At 47.4% G+C, this 19,293-nt stretch overlaps 1 protein-coding gene across 1 annotated transcript in view; it reads right to left on the bottom strand.

Moving 5' to 3' along the window:
* Positions 1–19,293, bottom strand: part of LOC140397998 (metastasis-associated protein MTA1-like) — a 252,536-nt gene that overhangs the window by 120,238 nt on the left and 113,005 nt on the right. The window contains exons 8-9 of the mRNA XM_072486239.1: positions 8,258–8,446; positions 438–512 (exon numbers count right to left, since the gene is read on the bottom strand). Coding sequence (XP_072342340.1) covers positions 438–512; positions 8,258–8,446 — 264 coding nt within the window. The remainder of the gene's footprint in view (positions 1–437; positions 513–8,257; positions 8,447–19,293) is intronic.

Here is a 19,293-nt window from a genome sequence, read left to right on the forward strand (position 1 = left end):
CCCTATCTAAGCCCACACCTCTACCCTATCCCCATAACTAGTAACCCTACCCAACATTTTTGGACACGAAGGGCAATTTAGCATGGCCAATCCACCTACCTTGCACATCTTTGGACTGTAGGAGGAAACCAGAGCACCCGGAGGAATCCCACGCAGATACGGGGAGAACGTGCAGACTCCGCACAGACAGTGACCTAAGCCGGGAATCGAACCTGGGACCCTGGAGCTGTGAAGCAACTGTGCTAACCACTGTGCTACCATGCCGCCCAAATGTATTGCTTTAATTTGGAAAGTGGAGAGGCAGCAACACCAGTAGTATTGAGGTAAACACTGATCAAATCACAATAGCAGCAAATTCTTGTCAGAAACAATGCCGACCCGAGTTTACAAAACCTATAATACGATCTTAAAATAAGAAGAAAATTTGTGAAGGTTACCTGCTGTACGTAACGGTCAGTGGTTTTCCACATATAGTAATATTCTATGATGCTGGTTAATGATTTCCAGGGTAACTAGGAAATATGTCAAAGAAAAAGTGTTGTTAGATTCAAATGTTTGCTAATGTTTGAGATGTGGGGCGTCATTCTCCGACCCCCCGCCGGATCGGAGAATCGCCGGGGGCTGCCGTGAATCCCGCCCCCGCCGGTTGCCGAAGTCTCCGGCACCGGAGATTCGGCGGGGGCAGGAATCGCGCTGCGCCGGTTGGCGGGCCCCCCCGCTCGATTCTCCAGCCCGGATGGGCCGAAGTCCCGCCGATAATTTGCCTGTCCCGCCGGCGTAAATTAAAGCACCTACCTTACCGGCGGGACAAGGTGGCGTGGGCGGGCTCCGGAGTCCTGGGGGGGCGCGGGGCGATCTGGCCCCGGGGGGGTGCCCCCACGGGGGCCTGGCCCGCAATCGGGGCCCACCGATCCGCGGGCGGGCCTGTGCCTTGGGGGAACTCTTTCCCTTCCGCCTCCTCCACGGTCTCCACCATGGCGGAGGCGGAAGAGACTCCCTCCACTGCGCATGCGTGGGAAACTGTCAGCGGCCGCTGACGCTCCCGCGCATGCGCAGCCCGGGGATGTCATTTCCGCGCCAGCTGGCGGGGCAACAAAGGCCGTTTCCGCCAGCTGGCGGGGCGGAAATTCCTCTGGCGTCGGCCTAGCCCCTCAATGTTGGGGCTCGGCCACCAAAGATGCGGAGCATTCCGCACCTTTGGGGCAGCGTGATGCCCGTCTGATTGGCACCGTTTTGGGCGCCAGTCGGCGGACAATGCGCCGTTTCGGGAGAATTTCGCCCGTGATTCTACAATTGGACAACATTGTAAAATAATTCTCAGTGTGCTAAGAACCACAATCACAATATAAAATTGTCAGTTGGGTTCACAGTGTGGTGCATTTGCGTGCACTGGAAGCTACATATATTAGTACACAAGACCCTGGGCGAGATTCTCCACTCCCGCGCCGATTGGGAGAATCGCCTGGGCCGCCAGAATTTCCCGGGACGCCGGTCCGACGCCCTCCCGCGATTCTCCCAAGCGACGGGAACGGCCCCGTCAAGTTCCGCGGGCCGGAGAATCGACGGAGACACCCAAAATGGCGATTCTCCGGCACCCCCGCTATTCTCAGGCCCGGAGGGGCCGAGCGGCCAGGCCAAAACGGCGGGTTCCCCCCGGCGCCGTCCACACCTGGTCGCTGCCGTCAGGAACACCGCGGGAACGCTGGGGGGGTGGCCTGGGGGGGGGGGGATCCTGCACCGGGGGGGTACCTCAAATGTGGGATGGCCCGCGATCGGTGCCCACCCATCGTCGGGCCGTCCTCTCTGAAGGAGGACCTCCTTCCCTCCGCGGCCCCGCAAGATCCGTCCCACATCTTCTTGCGGGACGGACTCAGATAGGACGGCAACCACGCATGCGCGGGTGACGCCAGTTATGCGGCGCCGGCTGCGTCATCTATGCGGCGCCGCCTTCACGCAGCGACAAGGCCTGGCGCGTGTAGATGACGCGGCCCCGATCCTAGCCCATTGTCGGGGCCTGAATCGGTCAGGATCGGGGCCGTTTCGTGCTGTCGTGAACCTCGACGGCGTTCACGATGGTGTGGGCACTTCGGCGCAGGAGTGGAGAATCCCGCCCCCCTGTTCTTTGCAGACAGAAAGAACATGTACACACATTGTACCTGTTTCAGCCAAACAAAATAAGTGACAGTCATTTACTGATTCATTCCCCAGGGCAATGCCTTGACCAATCAAAAACAAGTGGTTTGATTTAAATTTCAAACAATGCTTGGCAGTTATCTGCCTATCACCATCAACTGTTGCATTCTCTATGACAATGCATTTACCAAAGTCCACTAGCCAACCAATCAGCATTCACTTCTCATACAGTATAAATTGTTGTTTTGCCCTTATACTGGTGTTCTTGTGGAGTATCCTGATGAGTGCAAGACAAAAGTTTTGACATGCCTCTATTTTCAGCAATGCTCACTGATATATATTATGAACAGCTGGGGTCCAAATGCTGATCCTTGCGGTACCCCATTAGTCACAGCCTGCCAATGCGAGACTGACCTGTTTATTCCTATTCTCTATTTTCTGTTAATCGCTCCTTAACCCATGCCAGCAATTAGCTATCTCGTGTTTTAATTTTGCTAACCAACCTCTTGTGGGAGACTTTATGGGAAGCCTTCTGAAAGTCCTAATATGCTACATTCATCGCCTTCCCTTTATCAATTCTGTCAGTAAAATCCTCAAAAACATCAAGAGGTGCGTCAAACATAATTTGATGTCTATCAATTCGATGTCTATGTATTCACATTGTGTATTTATCGTATGTCCTATGCTTTTCATGAATGGAACGATCTGTCTGGACTGTACGCAGAACAATACATTTCACTTTAGCTCGGTACATGTGATAATAAATCTAAATCAAATCAAAATTCCCCATTCAGAAATCTGTGTTGACTATGTCCAATCACATCATTATTATATAAGTGCCCATTTATCACATCTTTTATAACAGATTTCAGCATTTTCCCTATAATGAATGGAAGGCTGACAAGATTTCTAGTTCTCAGTTTTCTTTCTCTCTCTCTCTCTCTCTCTCTCTCTCTCTCTCCCCCCCCCCCCCCCCCCCCCCCCCCCCCCCGCCCTTCTTAAATGGGATGGGGAGGTGCCATTTTCTACCTTCCAATCTGAAGGAACTGTTCCAGAATTTATAGAATTTTGGATGATGGTCACCAATTCATCTACTTTCTCTATAGCTACCTCTTTCAACCCTCTCAGATGTAGATCATCAGGTCCTGGGGCTTATCAATCTTCATTCCCATTAATTTCTTCAATACAACATTCTCACTGATACTAATTTCCCTCAGTTCCTCATTCTCCCCAATCCATGGGATCTCTAATTCTGGAAGATTACTTATATCTTCCTCAGTGAAGGCTGGTACGGAGTAATCATTTAGCTTCTCTGCCACTTCTCTATTCCCCATTATAAATTCTCCTGACTTTGCCTGTCATGGACTCATATTTGTCATAGCCAAACCGTTCCTCTTTAAATATCTGTCGAGTCTTTTACAGTCCATTTTTATGTTTTTTACAAACATCTTCTATTCTCCCTTTCTTTCATCAGTTCCTTGGTCCTCCTTTGCTGTATTCTAAAATTCTTCCAATCCTTGGTTTACTAATATTTCTGACAACATTATACGCCTTTTAATCTTGTACAATCCTCAAATTCATTTGTTAGCTGCCTTTGACTTTTTGGGCCTTGTGTATCTGTCCATTGCCTATGTACAGTCATACCTTTTAATGTGTTTTCCCAATCCACCTCAGCTAATTTGTTCCTCATACTGTCATAATTATTTTTGTTCAAATTTAACAGAATCAAATTCAGATTGAACTACCTCACTTTCAAACATAATATATTCTTTGCATATTATGGTCACTCATCCCCAAAAGCTCCTTGACTGGTGTTGGATCAGTCCAGTGAATATTCACTAAGTTGATCCTGGATATGGAGGAATTTTCTTATGAGGAGAATTTGAGTAGGTTGGGCCTGTACTCATTGGAGTTTAAAAGAATAAGAGGCAACCTTATTGAGACATATAGGATTCTCAGGAGGCGTGACAGGGTATATGCTGAGAGAGTGTTTCCCTTGTGGAAGAGTTTAAGAGCAGAAGGCAGAACCTCAGAGTGCGGGGTTGCCCATTTAAGACACAGATGAAGAGGAATTTCTTCTCTTAGAGGGTGGTGAATCTGTGGAATTATTTACCGCATGGGGCTATAGAGGCTGGGTCGTTAAGTATGTTAAAGGCTGGCGACATGGTGGCGCAATGGTTAGCACTGCTGCCCACGGCACTGAGGACCCGGGTTCGATCCCGGCCCCGGGCCACTGTCTGTGTGGAGTTTGCACATTCTCCCTGTGTCTGCGTGGGTCTTGCCCCCACAACCCAAAGATGTGCAGGTTAGGTGGAATGGCCCCTTAATTGGAAAAAAAATAATTGGGTACTCTAAAATTTAAAAAATGTATGTTCAAGGCTGAAATAAACAGATTTTTAATCAGTAAGGGAATAAAGGGTTCTGGGGATAAGGCAGCAAAGTGGAGTTGAGGATGATATCAAATCAGACTTGATCTCATTGAATGGCAGAGCAGACTCAATGGGCAGAATGGCCTACTTATGCTGCTGTGTCTTCTGGTCTTTACAACAAAATTATTAGTTAGCCCTTTCTCGTTACATAATACTTGATCTAAAATAATCTGTTCCCTAGCTGGTTCCTCAACATACTGTTCTAGAAAACCATCCCTAACCCACTCCAGAAAACCGCCCTCCACAGCATTAGTGCTCATTAATTTTACCAAGTTTATATGCAGTTTGAAGCCACCATGATTACTGCATTACCCATGCTATATACTTCTCTAATCTCCTGATTAATACCATGCTCCAGTCTACCACTACAATTTAATGGCCTAAAAACGCCTATCAATGTTTGCTGCCCCTTGCTATTCCTTAGCTCCACCCAAACAGATTCCACATTTTGTTTTTCCGATCGGAGATCCTCCCTTACTGATATTCTGATCCCATCCCTTGTTGTCAGCGCAACGCCACCTTGTTTTCCTTTTGCCTGTCCTTCCTAAACGTTGAATATCCTTGATTATTCAGTTCCCAGTCTTGGTCATCATAGATTATCATAGAATTTACAGTGCAGAAGGAGGCCATTCGGCCCATCGAGTCTGCACCGGCTCTTGGAAAGAGCACCCTACCCAAGGTCAACACCTCCACCCCATCCCCACAACCCAGTAACCCCACCCAACACTAAGGGCAATTTTGGACACTAAGGGCAATTCATCATAGCCAATCCACCTAACCTGCACATCTTTGGACTGTGGGAGGAAACCGGTGCACCCGGAGGAAACCCACGCACACACGGGGAGGATGTGCAGACTCCGCACAGACAGTGACCCAAGCCGGAATCGAACCTAGGACCCTGGAGCTGTGAAGCAATTGTGCTATCCACAATGCTACCGTGCTGCCCCAATGGTCACCCTATAACTATATTTCCATAATAGCAGTTAGATCATAACCATTTACCTCTATTTTCCATCTACTGTGTTGCGGATTCAGCGTGCATTCTGGTAAAGAGCATTTAACTTAGTCTTTTATTAAATATAAATTTAGAGTAGCAATGCAGTTTTCCCCAATTAAGGGGCAATTTAGCATGGCCAATTCACCTGGCCTGCACATTTTTGGGATGTGGGGGCGAAACCCACGCAAACACGGGGAGAATGTGCAAACTCCACACGGAGAGTGACCCAGTGCCGGGGTCGAACCTGAGACCTCGGCGCTGTGATGCAGCAGCGCTAACCACTGTGCAACCATGCTGCCCATAACTTTGTCTTTTTGACATTATTCCACATTCTAAGCCAAGTTGATTCTCGCCTTAGTTTTGCCACTTGCTACCTTTCTACTTCCTTTTACCAACATAAGAACTAGGAGCATGAGTAGGCAATTCAGCTCCTGGAGCCTGTTCTGCCATTCAACATGATCATGGCTGATCTCTTCTCAGCCTCAACTCCACTTTCCTGCCCATTCTCCATAACCCTTCAACCCTTACTAATTAAAAATCAGTCTATCTCCTCCTTAAATTTACTCAATGCCCCGGCATCAACTGCACTCTGGGGTAGTGAATTCCACAGATTCACAACTCTTTGAGAGCTTTACTTCCTTTCAATCTGAGCTACCCCTCAGGTTCCCATCCCCTGACAAGCTAGTTTAAACCCTCCCCAAAGGCACTGACAAATCCCCCGACGAGGCTATTAGCCCCGGTCCTGCTAAGGTGTAATTCATCCATCTTGTAAAAGTCACACCTGCCCAGAACCAGTCCCAATGCCTCAGAAATCTGAGGCCCACCCTCTTCCACAAATTCTCCAGCCATGTGTTCAATCACGCAATCCTCCTCCTGGGGCTGGTTTAGCACACTGGGCTAAATCACTGACTTTTAAAGCAGACCAAGGCAGGCCAGCAGCACGGTTCAATTCCCGTACCAGCCTCCCCGAACAGGCGCCGGAATGCGGCGACTAGGGGCTTTTCACAGTAACTTCATTTGAAGCCTACTTGTGACAATAAGCGATTTTCATTTCATTTCATTCCATTTTCATTAGCACATGGCTCTGGGAGAAATCCTGAGATTACTGCTTTTGAGGTCCTGTTTTTTCATTTCCTTCCAGCTCTCTAAAATCTGCTTTCAGGATCTCATCCCTTTTTCCACCCATGTCACTGGCACCAAGGTGGACCATGACCTCCCTCTGAAGGATGGCCGCCAGCCACTTCATAACATCCTTGATCCTGATGGTGGCGATGACGATGGGTGCACTGAAGCTCAGATGCCGGTGAGTGTATTCATGGGGGAGGGGGGCATTGAAGCCCCAAAGCCGGTGAAGGCGGGGTGGGGCTTACTATCAATTTGAGATCGGGGCGCACTCTGTGAAACCGGATTTGCTGCAATGTTTAGGGCACACCCCTCTCAGTGCCAGTGCAACCTACCCCCACCACCCCCCCCCCCCCAAAACAAATTCTAAATATAGGTGGATTGCAATCTGGATTGCGCCAACCCACTCGGCGGGAATCACACCGCATTTCTTGCCGGAAGCCACACTTTGACATTTTTGGTGGGAATTGTGCCTATTATATTGGGATTTATGGAGTCAATCTGTTTAGGGAATGTAAATTACCCCATATCGTTTTGATAGAACAAGAGAGTAAAGTTGATTGCGTTTTGGCATTGGTAAAATAAATGTTCGCTCAGATTCTTCCTGAGCCTGTCAAGAATCAGGGCCCTGAAGGGGAAACTGCAAGAAATCAGACATCCTCCCTGCATTACAGTATGTAGCAGGATGTCAGAACATCACTCTGGGGCCCACAGACTCCACGCCTATTCCGGAAGCCTTCATTAGTTAATTAAGAGCATTATCAACAGGCAGTGCACAGGCACATCGCCTGCCAGCAGGGGCAATATGCTGGGTGCCATTGTGCTGAGTCTCACACGAGTGTCGGAACACATGGCTGCCCCCACTGGCCGCTAGTACTGGTCTCAGCCCGGAGTAGGAAAGGAAAAGAATTGGGATTCAGCAAATGGAAAGAAGGTTATGGAATGCAGAAAGAAAAATCACATCCTCAACATCGCACTCACAAATACATTTAAAAAATAAATAAATTTAGAGTATCCAATTCTTTTTTTCCCAATTGAGGGGCAATTTTAGCATGGCCAATTCACCTAACCTGCACATCTTTTTGGGTTACGGGGGGTGAGACCCACGCAGACAGGGGGAGAATTTGCAAACTCCACACGGACAGTGACCCGGGGCCGGGATCAAACCTGGGTCCTCAGCGCTGTGAGGCAGCAGTGCTAACCACTGAGCTACCGTGCTGCCCCACTCACAAATAAATGGCCCTGGCACTGGTACTAATATTGAGACATTCATTAAGTAAAGCTATCAGGATATATGGATAATGGCTAAAAAAATGGAGTTGTGGTGCAAATCAGCCAACCGAATGATGGAGTCGAATAGAGGGGCAGAATGACAACATGGGAACAGACCATATGGCCCAACTGGCTCAGATCAATGCTTATGCTGCACACTAGTCTCCTCGTACCCAGCTTTGTCACACGCCATCAACATAACCTTCTATTCCTTTCTCCCTCACGTAGCTTTCCCTTTATTGCACTTGGTGCCCAGAGGGGGAGAGAAGCCAGCTCAAATCACTTGCACCTTTGAATTACTTACAAAATCTTGTTGGATGTCATCAAAGTCCTTCCCATACTTCTCCAGTGCTTCTTCGAACATGTTGGCCTCTGAAGCAGACCACTCTTCCATTTCATCCCGACACAGCACTGGACCTCCCTGTGGAACCAGTGCAGAGATGGCCTGCGAAACCTCATAGGTGCTTTTGTACAAGGTATCCATGGCATGAAACTGGCAATTTAGAGGAGGGGGGGGAGAACAGATAAGTTAAAGTGGTCTCAAACAAAACTTCACAAATTGCCTGAGTGACTCCTCCTCTTCACTGTGTACAAGATGGACAGGAGTTTCACGAGATGTCCATACCCTCTTTCAACAATATTTTCAAATGGTTCCTTTCTGTCACTGCTTCTTCTCCACAGACAGAAAGAGAACACATGAAGACTTTATGACAGTAACATCATTTGTCAGCCACGGCTCATCAATAGCACTCTCATTACTTAGGTTCTTTCACACGTGTAAAAGCTGGATAATCTCCAAGAGTGAGAAGGATGGGGTTTTTTGATTAATTAAATGCTACGAGTACGGTAATTCAGTGTTGTAGGGTTTTATTTATTTCATGAGTGATTTGCATGACTTCGAAGATTGAATAGATTTGTAATATTTCACCACATGAAATTGTTGCTTACCATAGTTTTTCTTCAAATTATTTCATCTCCAGGCAATGAAGTATAGTTCATTAATATCAAGGAATTATCTATTGCAATTAAAATGCAAACATAAACAGGTCCTATGCAATAGATTATCGGCTTCAAATGTCTGTGACTTCTTGATTAATAGGGGATCAGGGGTTATGGGAAGAAGGCAGGAGAATGGGGATGAGAAAAATGTCAGCCATGATTGAATGGCGGAGCTGACCCGATGGGCTGAATGGCCTAATTCTGCTCAGATGTCTTATGGTCTTCCATCTTATGGCTGCAAGTACAACTGTTACTCCAGACAGTTCACCACATAATCTAGGCTGACACTCAAAAGCAATATGGAGGGAGTGCTGCACTGTCGGAGGAACCATTTTTCAGATGTGTCATTAAATGGAGGCCCCATCTGCTCGGACAGGTGAATGTAAAAGATTCCACATTTGGAAGAAAAGCAGGGGAACTCGCCCCGGTGTCCTGGCCAATATTTATTCTTCAACCAACGTGATTAAAACAGATTATCTGGTCATGTATTCAATTGCTGTTTGTGGGACATTCATCACTATGGTGACCACACTTCAAAAATATTTCATTGGCTGTGAACCACTTTGGGACATCCTGAGGTAGTGAAATACACTATTTAAATGCAAGTCCAGGCCTTAACCTTCCTATCTACAGCGGTGCCTTAATTCCAAGAAATGACTTGTTGATAGGCTGTCCCATAACTACTGCACAGTGATTCATGCATTGAGCTAACCCATGTCAAACGTCAAGGCCTGGATAACACATGGGTTTGGATTGACATCTGGTAATCGTGCCAAGTAAGTACCAGACGCCGATCACCTTAACAAAATAAGTTGATCATCAGCATCCCTAATAGCACGAATGACCAGATTTTGAACTGGATCAGCCTCATCAACCATGTGGCTACAAGAGTAGGAGAGAGGCCAAGTGCTCTGCGATGAGTGGCTCACCTCCTGACCCTTTACAGCCTCTCCATTATCCAAAGTCTCAAGTAAGAGTGTGATGGAAATTCCCCACTTGACTGCATGGATGCAGCCACAAGAACACGGAATAGCATCAAAACCATCCAAGGCAAAGCAGAAGCCTCGCCAGTGTCTCGTCGGCCTACGTCTTAAGGACAAATAATGTTTGGCTGAAGTAAAGTTGAGGAGCTGTGGTTAGTGTAGGACAAAGGGGACTCAAGTGGGAACAGTTGGAAGTACCAACTGTCAGGTGTTAGACAGTTATAAGTGAGTTATATTTGTTTTTTGTGGGTGTTAGGAACAATATATAGCTTTAAGTTTAAGTTATATTTTTATTATTTGTATGTTAAGATAGATGAAACCTTGGTTTGGTTTAGTTTAGTTTTGTGAGATGGAGCCAACAAGTCTGGGGCCCTGTTCGTACACGTGGATTTTTAATGAGGTTTTACCACTCTTGAAGTGAAGAGATGGGTTACCAAGAGATCAGTAGCTTAAGGAAATTAAAATAAACACAAAAAGTAGAAAAAACTGATGTTGCCCAGCCACAAAGGATCAGAAAAAAGACCCAACCAGAAACAGGGAGAGAAAAGAAAAGCAGTTTAATTTCAGCTGGTGTAGATATACCACAGAAAGTCTAAGAGTCTCTCTCTAGCTGAAAATGCTGCCAGACTGCTGAGGAAATGAACATATAAACATAAAAACAAGGAGGAGTAGGCCATTCAACCCCTTGAAGCTGCTCCACCATTTAATAAGATCATGGCTGAGCTGATAGTAACCTTAAATCTGCATCCCACCCACCCCTGATAACCTATCACCCCCCTGCTTTCAAGAATCTATCTACTTCTGCCTTTAAAACAGTCATGGACTCTGCTTCCACTGCCTTTTAAGGAAGAGAATTCCAAGGATTCACAACCTTCTGAGCGAATAACCTTTCCCTCACTTTTGTCTTAAATGGGCAACCCCTTATTTGTAAACACCTAGAACAGTGACTCCTAGTTCTAGGTTGTCCCACAAGAGGAAACATCCTCTCCACATCCACCCTGTCAAGGCCCCTCAGGATATTATATGTTTCAATCAAGTCGCCTCTTTCTCTTCTAAACTCCAGCGGATACAAGTCTCGCCTGTCCAACCTTTCTCATAAGACAGCCATCCCTCTCCAGGTATTGGTCTGGTAAACCTTCTCTGAACTGCTTCCAATGCATTTACATCCTTCCTTAAATAAGGTGACCAATACTCACAAAGTACTCCAGATCTGGAGCATAACCTTCCCATTTTTCTATTTAATTCCCCTCACAATGAATGATAATATTCTGTTAACTTTCTTAATTCCTTGCTGAACCTGCATTCTAGCCTTTTGTAATTCCTCTGTGCAAAGTATCAAACATCCGAGGAGCAGCAGTTTTGGTTGATACCTATGATACCTCACGCAGACCGTTACATTGAGGAAAGGTCATATGGGAATGAACAAGGAAATTGGAAGTTTAGAAAATTTGGTGATGGAAAAGGTACTAATTCTAGAAAATGAACAAAAGGATGGCAAAATAATAAAGGAGATAGCGATGTAAAGAAAATAACATGCTTCCATTGTAACAAAGGTATGGTGGCACTTGGAATATCGTGTTCAATTTTACACTTGGAATATAGTGTCAATTCTCGTCGCCACTCTAGAGGCTTTGAAAGGGTACAGAAGAGGTTTACCAGGATGTTGCCTGGTATGAAGGGCATTAGCCATGAGCGAGGTTGGATAAACTCGCTTTGTTCTCACTGGAACAACGGAGGTTGAGGGGCGATCTGATAGAAGTCTACAAAATTATCAGAGACATGGACAGAGTGGATAGTCAGAAGCTTTTTCCCAGGACTTCCGGTGGCGGCCATGGAGGAGTAGGTCACACATTTGATAGCTCCCGCCTCGAACGGACTTTTGGACCTTTTCCCCCCGTTTCTTCCCGGATTTTGGGGGATAAATCAGTGAAGAGTGAGACAGTAAGGAGAAATCCCCCTCCAGTGCATGGAGAATTGGACCAGAAGTGGCCGTGTGAGACGACAAAGTCCTGTAAGGGACACGCAAGCAGAGCTGGTAACGCGGGAAAGCAAGGCGGAGAGTCAGGGCTGCAGGGAGAGGGCATAGTGGTCGACAGAGCAGCTGGTGAAGTTTTTCGAGGATTGCTTCGCCAAGCTGAAGAAGGACAAGCTGGATCCGATTAAGGCTATGATTGATCAAGTGGTTCAGAATCAGGAAACCCACGGGAGAGCGATCCAGGAGGTCGAACAAAAGTTGTCCGAGCACGAGGAGTATATAACCGTGCTGGAAAGATGAACGACCGCCAGAAAGAATGCAGGAGAAGCTGGAGAATAGGTCCAGGAGGCAGAATTTCAGAATTGTTGGCCTCCCTGAAGGCAGTGAGGGATCGGATGCGAGGGCCTATGTGACAGACATGTTGGAGAAGTTGATGGGGGCTGGAGCGTTCCCTCAGCCCCTGGAATTGGCAGAGCGCACAGAGCCCTCGCGAGGAAGCCCAGAGCGAATGAGCCGCCGAGGGCCATGGTGGTACGTTTTCACCGTTTCATGGACAAGGAACACTTTTTGCGGTGGGCCAAGAAAGAACGGAGCAGCAAGTGGGAGAACTGTCAGTTGTGCATCTATCAGGACCTGGGAGCGGATTTGGCCAAGAGGCGAGCTGGGTTCAATCGGGCAAAAACGACCCTCTTTAAGAAGGGGGTGAAGTTCGGGGTGCTGTACCCAGCCTGTCTGTGGGTCACATAGGAGGAACGGGACTTCTACTTTGAAACGCCAGATGAAGTATGGACCTTTATTAAAGAAATGAAGCTGGAGGCGAATTAAAAGACACTTAAGCTTGGAGAAGTACTGTGTGGCGATTTGTTGTGCTGGATTGTATAAATTTAAGTAGCGCTATGTGAAATAATGGGCTGTGTGGATGGTTAAAGGTTGCTTTGTCTTGCAGGGACCTTGTTAGAGGGGGATGGGCATTGGATTTGGTTCTGCTTTTTGGGTGACTATTTTTCTAAAGTGACTGTTTCTTCACTGTTTTTTCTGTTGTTTGTTTACTGGGGAATGTGATGCTTTAAAAATGTTTATTCATGTGGGGGGGGGGGAGAAAGAGCAGAGTACAATAGGGAGACAGACTGCTTGGTGCCAGGGGCGGGAGCTATCGAGTCAGCATGGGTCAGCTGATTCTTGGAAGCACAGTGGGGGGTGAGCAGGTGTTAAGCTGGAGCTTGACTTGGGAGATTGGGTTTCTAGTGTTGTTGCTGGGGAGGGGGAGCTGCTTTGCTGACAGGGGAGGAACTGTTACTAGGGGTCAAATGGGAGGTCGGGAACGGCGACAGCCCGAGTGGGGACTCGAAGAAGCGGAGGGCGCGAGCTCGAGGCTGGCCTAAAAAGGGTGATGGCTAGTCGGCAGGGGTGGGGGGTTGGAAGCCCCCCCGTCCAGGCTGATCACATGGAACGTGAGAGGACTGAATGGGCATTTCAGGGAACTGAAGGCGGACGTGGCAATGCTACAAGAGACACACCTAAAGGTTACAGACCAGACGGGATTGAGGAAGGGGTGGGTTAGCCAAGTGTTCCACTCAGGACTGGACAAAAGACCAGGGGGGTAGTGATCTTGATCAGCAAACGAGTGGCATTCGAGGCAGGGAGAATCGTGTCAGACAAGGGGGGTAGGTACATAATGGTGAGTGGGAAGCTGGAGGGGGTGCGAGTGGCACTTGTGAACATATATGCTCCGAACTGGGATGACGGCGAATGTATTAGCGGGTGTTAGGTAAGTCCCAGACTTAAGAGTCACATAACCTGATCATGGGAGGGGACTTCAACACAGTCACTGATCCGGAATTAGACCAGTCAAAATCCATGACAGGGAGGAGGCCGGATGTGGCAAAGGAATTGAAGGGTTTTATGGAACAGATGGGGGGAGTAGACCCATGGAGGTTTGCACGGCCGAGGACGAAGGAGTTTTCCTTTTTTTCACATGTCCACAAGGTATACTCTGGCATCAACTTTTTTGTTCTGAGCAGGGCGCTAATACCGAAGGTGGTGGATACGGAGTACTCTGCAATTGCAGTGTCGGATCATGCCCCGCACTGGGTGGATCTACAGGTTAGTGTGGAGAGAGGGCAACGCCCACTGTGGAGACTGGATGTGGGGTTGCTAGTGGACTAAGCAATCTGTGGGCGGGTTAACAAGTCCATCCAGATCTATCTGGAAACAAATGATACGGGGTAGATCTCTGCAGCGACGGTCTGGGAAGCTTTGAAGGCAGTGGTCAGAGGGGAATTAATCTCGATACGGGCCCACAGAGAAAAGGTGGAACGGGCTGAGAGGGATAGATTAGTGGTGGAGATACTCCAGGTGGACAGGAGATACTCGGAGGCCCCGGACGCACGGCTACTGAGGGAGCGGCGGAGGTTACAGTTGGAGTTTGGGCTGTTGACCACAGGGAAAGCAGTGGAACAGTTGAAGAAGGCAAGGGGGGCGATCTATGAGTACGGGGAAAAGGCAAGCAGAATGTTGGCGCATCGGCTCAGGAAAAGAGAGGCGGCCAGGGAGATAGGTAAAGTAAAGAGTAGAGACAGTAATACTGTCCTGGACCCAGCGGGGGTGAACGAGGTGTTTAAGGACTTTTATAGTAAACTATATGAGTCGGAACCCCCGGCTGGGGTGAAGGGGATGAGGCAATTTCTGGATCAGTTGAGGTTCTTGAGGGTGGAGGAGGACCTGGTGGAGGGGCTGGGAGCCCCAATTGAGATTGAGAAAATAATTAAGGGGCTGGAGGGCATGCAGTCGGGCAAGGCCCCGGGGCCTGACTGCTACCCGCTGGAATTCTAGAAGGTGTTTTCAGAGATATTGAGCCCACTGCTGGTGAGGACTTTTAACGAAGCAAGAGAGAAGGGAGTCCTCCCCGCAACAATGTCGTAGGCCTCGATTTCATTGATCCTGAAAGGGAGAATGCGGGTCATACAGGCCAATTTCTCTACTGAATGTGGATGCCAAACTGCTGGCTAAGATACTGGCCACAAGGATAGAGGACTGTGTCCCGGGGGTGATTGGGGAAGACCAGGCGGGATTTGTTAAGGCCAATGTTCGAAGGCTTCTAAATGTTATTATGATTCCCTCAGAATGAGAGGAGGCGGAGGTGGTGGTAGCGGTGGATGCGGAGAAGGCTTTTGACTGGGTGGAGTGGAATTACCTGTGGGAGGCACTGGGTGCGGTTTGGGTTTGGTGAGGGCTTTATTGACTGCGTGCGGTTGCTCTATCAGGCACCAGTAGCGAGCGTGCGTACAAACCGGCTGAGGTCGGGGTATTTTGAACTGCACCGAGGGAAGAGGCAAGAATGCCCCCTCTCCCCGTTACTGTTTGCTCTGGCCATAGAGCCATTGGCCATGGCGTTAAGAGCCTCGAGCAACAGGAAAGGGCTGGTTCGAATTTAGCAATTTTCCGGGGTATAAATTGAACATGGGGAAAAGCGAGATGTTTGCGATCCAGGAAAGAGGACAGGAGAAGAGACTGGGAGAGCTGCCGCTTAGAATGCTAGGGAAGAGATTTCGATATCCGGGAATCCAGGTGGTCTGGAAATGGGAAGACTACACAAGCTAAACCTATCCCGATTGGTAGAACAAATGGAAGGAGACTTTAAAAGATGGGACATGCTCTCGCTATCACTGGCGGGGAGGGTACAGACCGTGAAAATGACGATCCTCCTCAGATTTCTGTTTGTCTTTCAGTGCCTCCCCATCTTCATCCCTAAGGCCTGTTTCAAGCGGGTGAATAAGACTATTTTGGGCTTTGTGTGGGCGAGTAAAACCCCGCGAGTGAAGGAAGTGTTGCTGGAGCGCAGTCGGGGGGGAGGGTGGGTTGGCGCTGCCGAACTTCTGCAATTACTACTGGGCGGCTAATACAGCCATGATTAAGAAGTGGGTAGTGGCGGAGGGGTCGGCATGGGAGCGGTTGGAGGTGGCGTCATGTAAAGACATCAGTTTGGGAGCACTGGTAACAGCACCTCTGCAGTTCTCGCCGGCCCGATACTCCACAAGTCCGGTGGTAGTGGCGGCTCTGAGGATCTGGGGGCAATGGAGGATATAAGAGAGTGGAGGGAGCATTGATTTGGACCCCGATTTATAATAACCACAGGTTTGTACCGGGTAGGCTAGGTGGCGGGTTCCGGAGTTGGCAGTGCGCAGGAATTGGAAGGATGGGGGATCTATTTATAGACGGGAGCTTTCCCACCTTGAAAGTTTTGGAGGATAAATTTAAATTACCAGCAGGGAATGGTTTTAGGTATTTGCAGGTGCGAGACTTCCTGAGAAAACAGGTGCTGGCCTGACCGCTGCTGCCGCCACGGGGGATACAGGATAGAGTAGTTTCCAGTACCTGGTGGGAGAGGGGAAGGTATCGGATATTTACCAGGAGCTTTCGGAGGCGGAGGGAACTCCGGTGGAGGAGCTTAAGGGCAAGTGGGAGGATGAGCTAGGAGGAGAGATAGAGGCGGCGCTTTGGGCGGATGCCCGAGGCAGGGTCAATGCCTCCTCATCGTGCACCAGGCTTAGCCTGATACAATTTAAGGTAGTCCACTGGGCACACATGACAGCGGCTAGGACCAGTCCACGGGCACACGTGACAATGTCCACGGTACTAAAAATACGGGTGGTGCCGAGTCTGGAGGTAGCGATCTGTGGAGTGTTGGAAGATCCAGGAGTTCAGGGGGCGAAAGAGGCCGACGTCTAGGCCTTTGCCTCCCTGGTAGCCCGGAGACAGATCTGGGTAATGAGGAGGGACTTGAAGCCCCCGAGTGTAGAGACCTGGGTTACTGACATGGCTGGGTTTCTCAGCCTCGAGAAAATAAAGTTTGCCTTAAGAGGGTCAATGTTAGGGTTCACCCGGAGGTGGCAGCCATTCGTCAACTTTCTCGGGGAAAATTAAAATGTCAGCAGATGCAGTTTTCCAAAAGGTTTTTTGGGGGGGGGGCGATTGTTGTTGTATGGTTGGGGTGTGTGAAGATTGGGCTGGGGGGGGGAATGTTTATTTTACCATGTTGATGTCATTGTTTATGTTACTGTTATAAAAATTTTCAAATACCTTAATAAAATATTATTTAAAAAAAAGCTTTTTCCCAGGGGCAAAGTTTAGAGGAGATATGAGAGGGAATTAAAAAAAATTTTTTTTTTTTTTTTTTTACACAGAGGGTGGTGAGTGCCTGGAACTCACTGCCGGGATAGGTGCTGGAAGCAGGTACAATATGTTTAAGGGGCATCTTGACAAATACATGAATAGGATAAGAATAGAGGAATACAGGCCCCGGAATTGTAAAGGGTTTTAGGTTAGATGGGCAGCATGGTCGGCGCTGGCTTGGAAGGCCGAAGGAAGTGCTGTACTTTTCTTTATTCTTAATTTGTTGTAAAACTGGACAGACTAAAAGTACTTGCTGGAAATTAAAGTCTACTGGTCTATTGCAGTAGAAGGTGCGCATTAGGAATCCTCAAGAAATGTCGTATCAGGAAAAGAAATGGGTGTTGAAAACGTAGCAGATGAAACGTGTTCCTTCAGAACCGACAAAAAAGGTGGAAAAGGCTCAGGATGGTTAATAAAATCTTTTCTTGATTACAGCTAAAGAGAGTCAGGCTGCTGGAGGCTCTGGATGTTTTATCACAATGGGAGAAGTGTCCCTTACTCTGCCTATAAAATAAGCAAATAAGTTATGAAAATGTTTAAGTTATGAAAATGTTTAAAGATTTGTTTATAGAGGAGGTATTCCCTTATTCTTCTGTATAAGTTGGTAAACCAATAAAAATGTTGAGAGACACTGGAGAAAGTCAGTCACTGATGTTGGCGAATGATACAATTTGTCTAATGATGGGAAAAATATTAACTGGAGGTATACACGGAGGTTATAAACTCATCCCATTATATAGAGTTGGATGAAAGGGTGACGTAGTAAGTTGCAGTTGGAGTAGTAGAGCAAATCCCTATTGAATTTATTGACTTTTCCATGGGGATTGACATGGCTGGTTCAAATATATTAGCTTCACCGAGGGTGTTAGAACAATCAGTGGAAGTGAAAGAAACTGAGATGCTACAGAAGGAACACCCTGGATTTTCTGACTGTGTCATGACGAGGTCTCAGGTCCATGGAATTAGACAAAGAGAGATAACCTAGAAATTCGGCTATCCAACACCAATTTTGAAAAGTTAAGCAAAAAGGAGGAATGTAAAAAGGAAGAGGCTGACAGCATGGTAGCACAGTGGTTAGCATAGTTGCTTCACAGCTCCAGGGTCCCAGGTTCGATTCCCAGCTGGGTCACTGTCTGTGCGGAGTCTGCACGTTCTCCTCGTGTCTGTGTAGGTTTCCTCCGGGTGCTCCGGTTTCCTCCCACTGTCCAAAGATGTGTGGGTTAGATGGGTTGGCCATGCTAAATTGTCCTTGGTGTCTGAAAAGGTTAAGTGGGGGTTACTGGGTTATGGGGTTAGGATAGATACGTGGGCTTGAGTAGGGTGCTCTTTGTGAGGGCTGATGCAGACTCGATGGGCCAAATGGCCTCCTTCTGCACTGTAAATTCTGTGATCTATGAAATGTTTCGCACATCTTCTCTTGCAGAAATGCAATAGGCTGATCCAGAGTTGAGAGAGCTGTATCAAACAGCCTATTCGAAGAATGAGTTAGAACAATTGCCTGAGTGTTGTTATGTAAAAGACAAAGTGCTAACGAGGAAATTGAGACCACCTCAAATACCAGCCGATGAGGAATGGGCAGTAATTCAACAGGTGGTAATTTCATTCTGAGTATCGTAGTGAAATTTTACAAGTGGGTCACGAAATTCCAATGGCAGGTCATTTAGCTGTTCGAAAAATGCAGGTCAAAATACTGAAACATTTTTATTGGCCAGGATTGCATAAAGATGTGGTTAAATTCTGGCAGACACGTCATACCATACATGTCAGGTAGCAGGGAAACCCCAATCAATGATTGAACCTACACCTTAATTCCGATACCGTCTTTTGAAGAACTGTTTATGCAGGGTCTTAATAGATTGTGTGGAACCCCTACCTAAAACCAGAAGTGGGAATCAGTGTCTTTTACCAATATGGATGTTTCAACAAGATTTCCTGAGGCAGTGTCTTTGGGGAGGATTATGATGAAAATGGTAATAGAAAAGTTGAAAGCAAGTTACTGCGTATGCTGGAATATGAAATAAAAACAGAAAATACTGGACAATCTCAGCAGGTCTGACAGCACCTGTGGAGAAAGAACAGAGCTAACGCTTCGTGTCTGGATGACTCTTTGTCAAGGCTGAAGAGAAAAGTTAGTTCAATTCTTTACAAGATATGGATTACCCAAGAAAATACAATCAAATCAATGCTCAAATTTTTTGTCACTAATATTCA

Source organism: Scyliorhinus torazame, chromosome 2 (assembly GCF_047496885.1).
Source record: "Scyliorhinus torazame isolate Kashiwa2021f chromosome 2, sScyTor2.1, whole genome shotgun sequence".
Taxonomy (NCBI): Eukaryota; Metazoa; Chordata; class Chondrichthyes; order Carcharhiniformes; family Scyliorhinidae; genus Scyliorhinus; species Scyliorhinus torazame.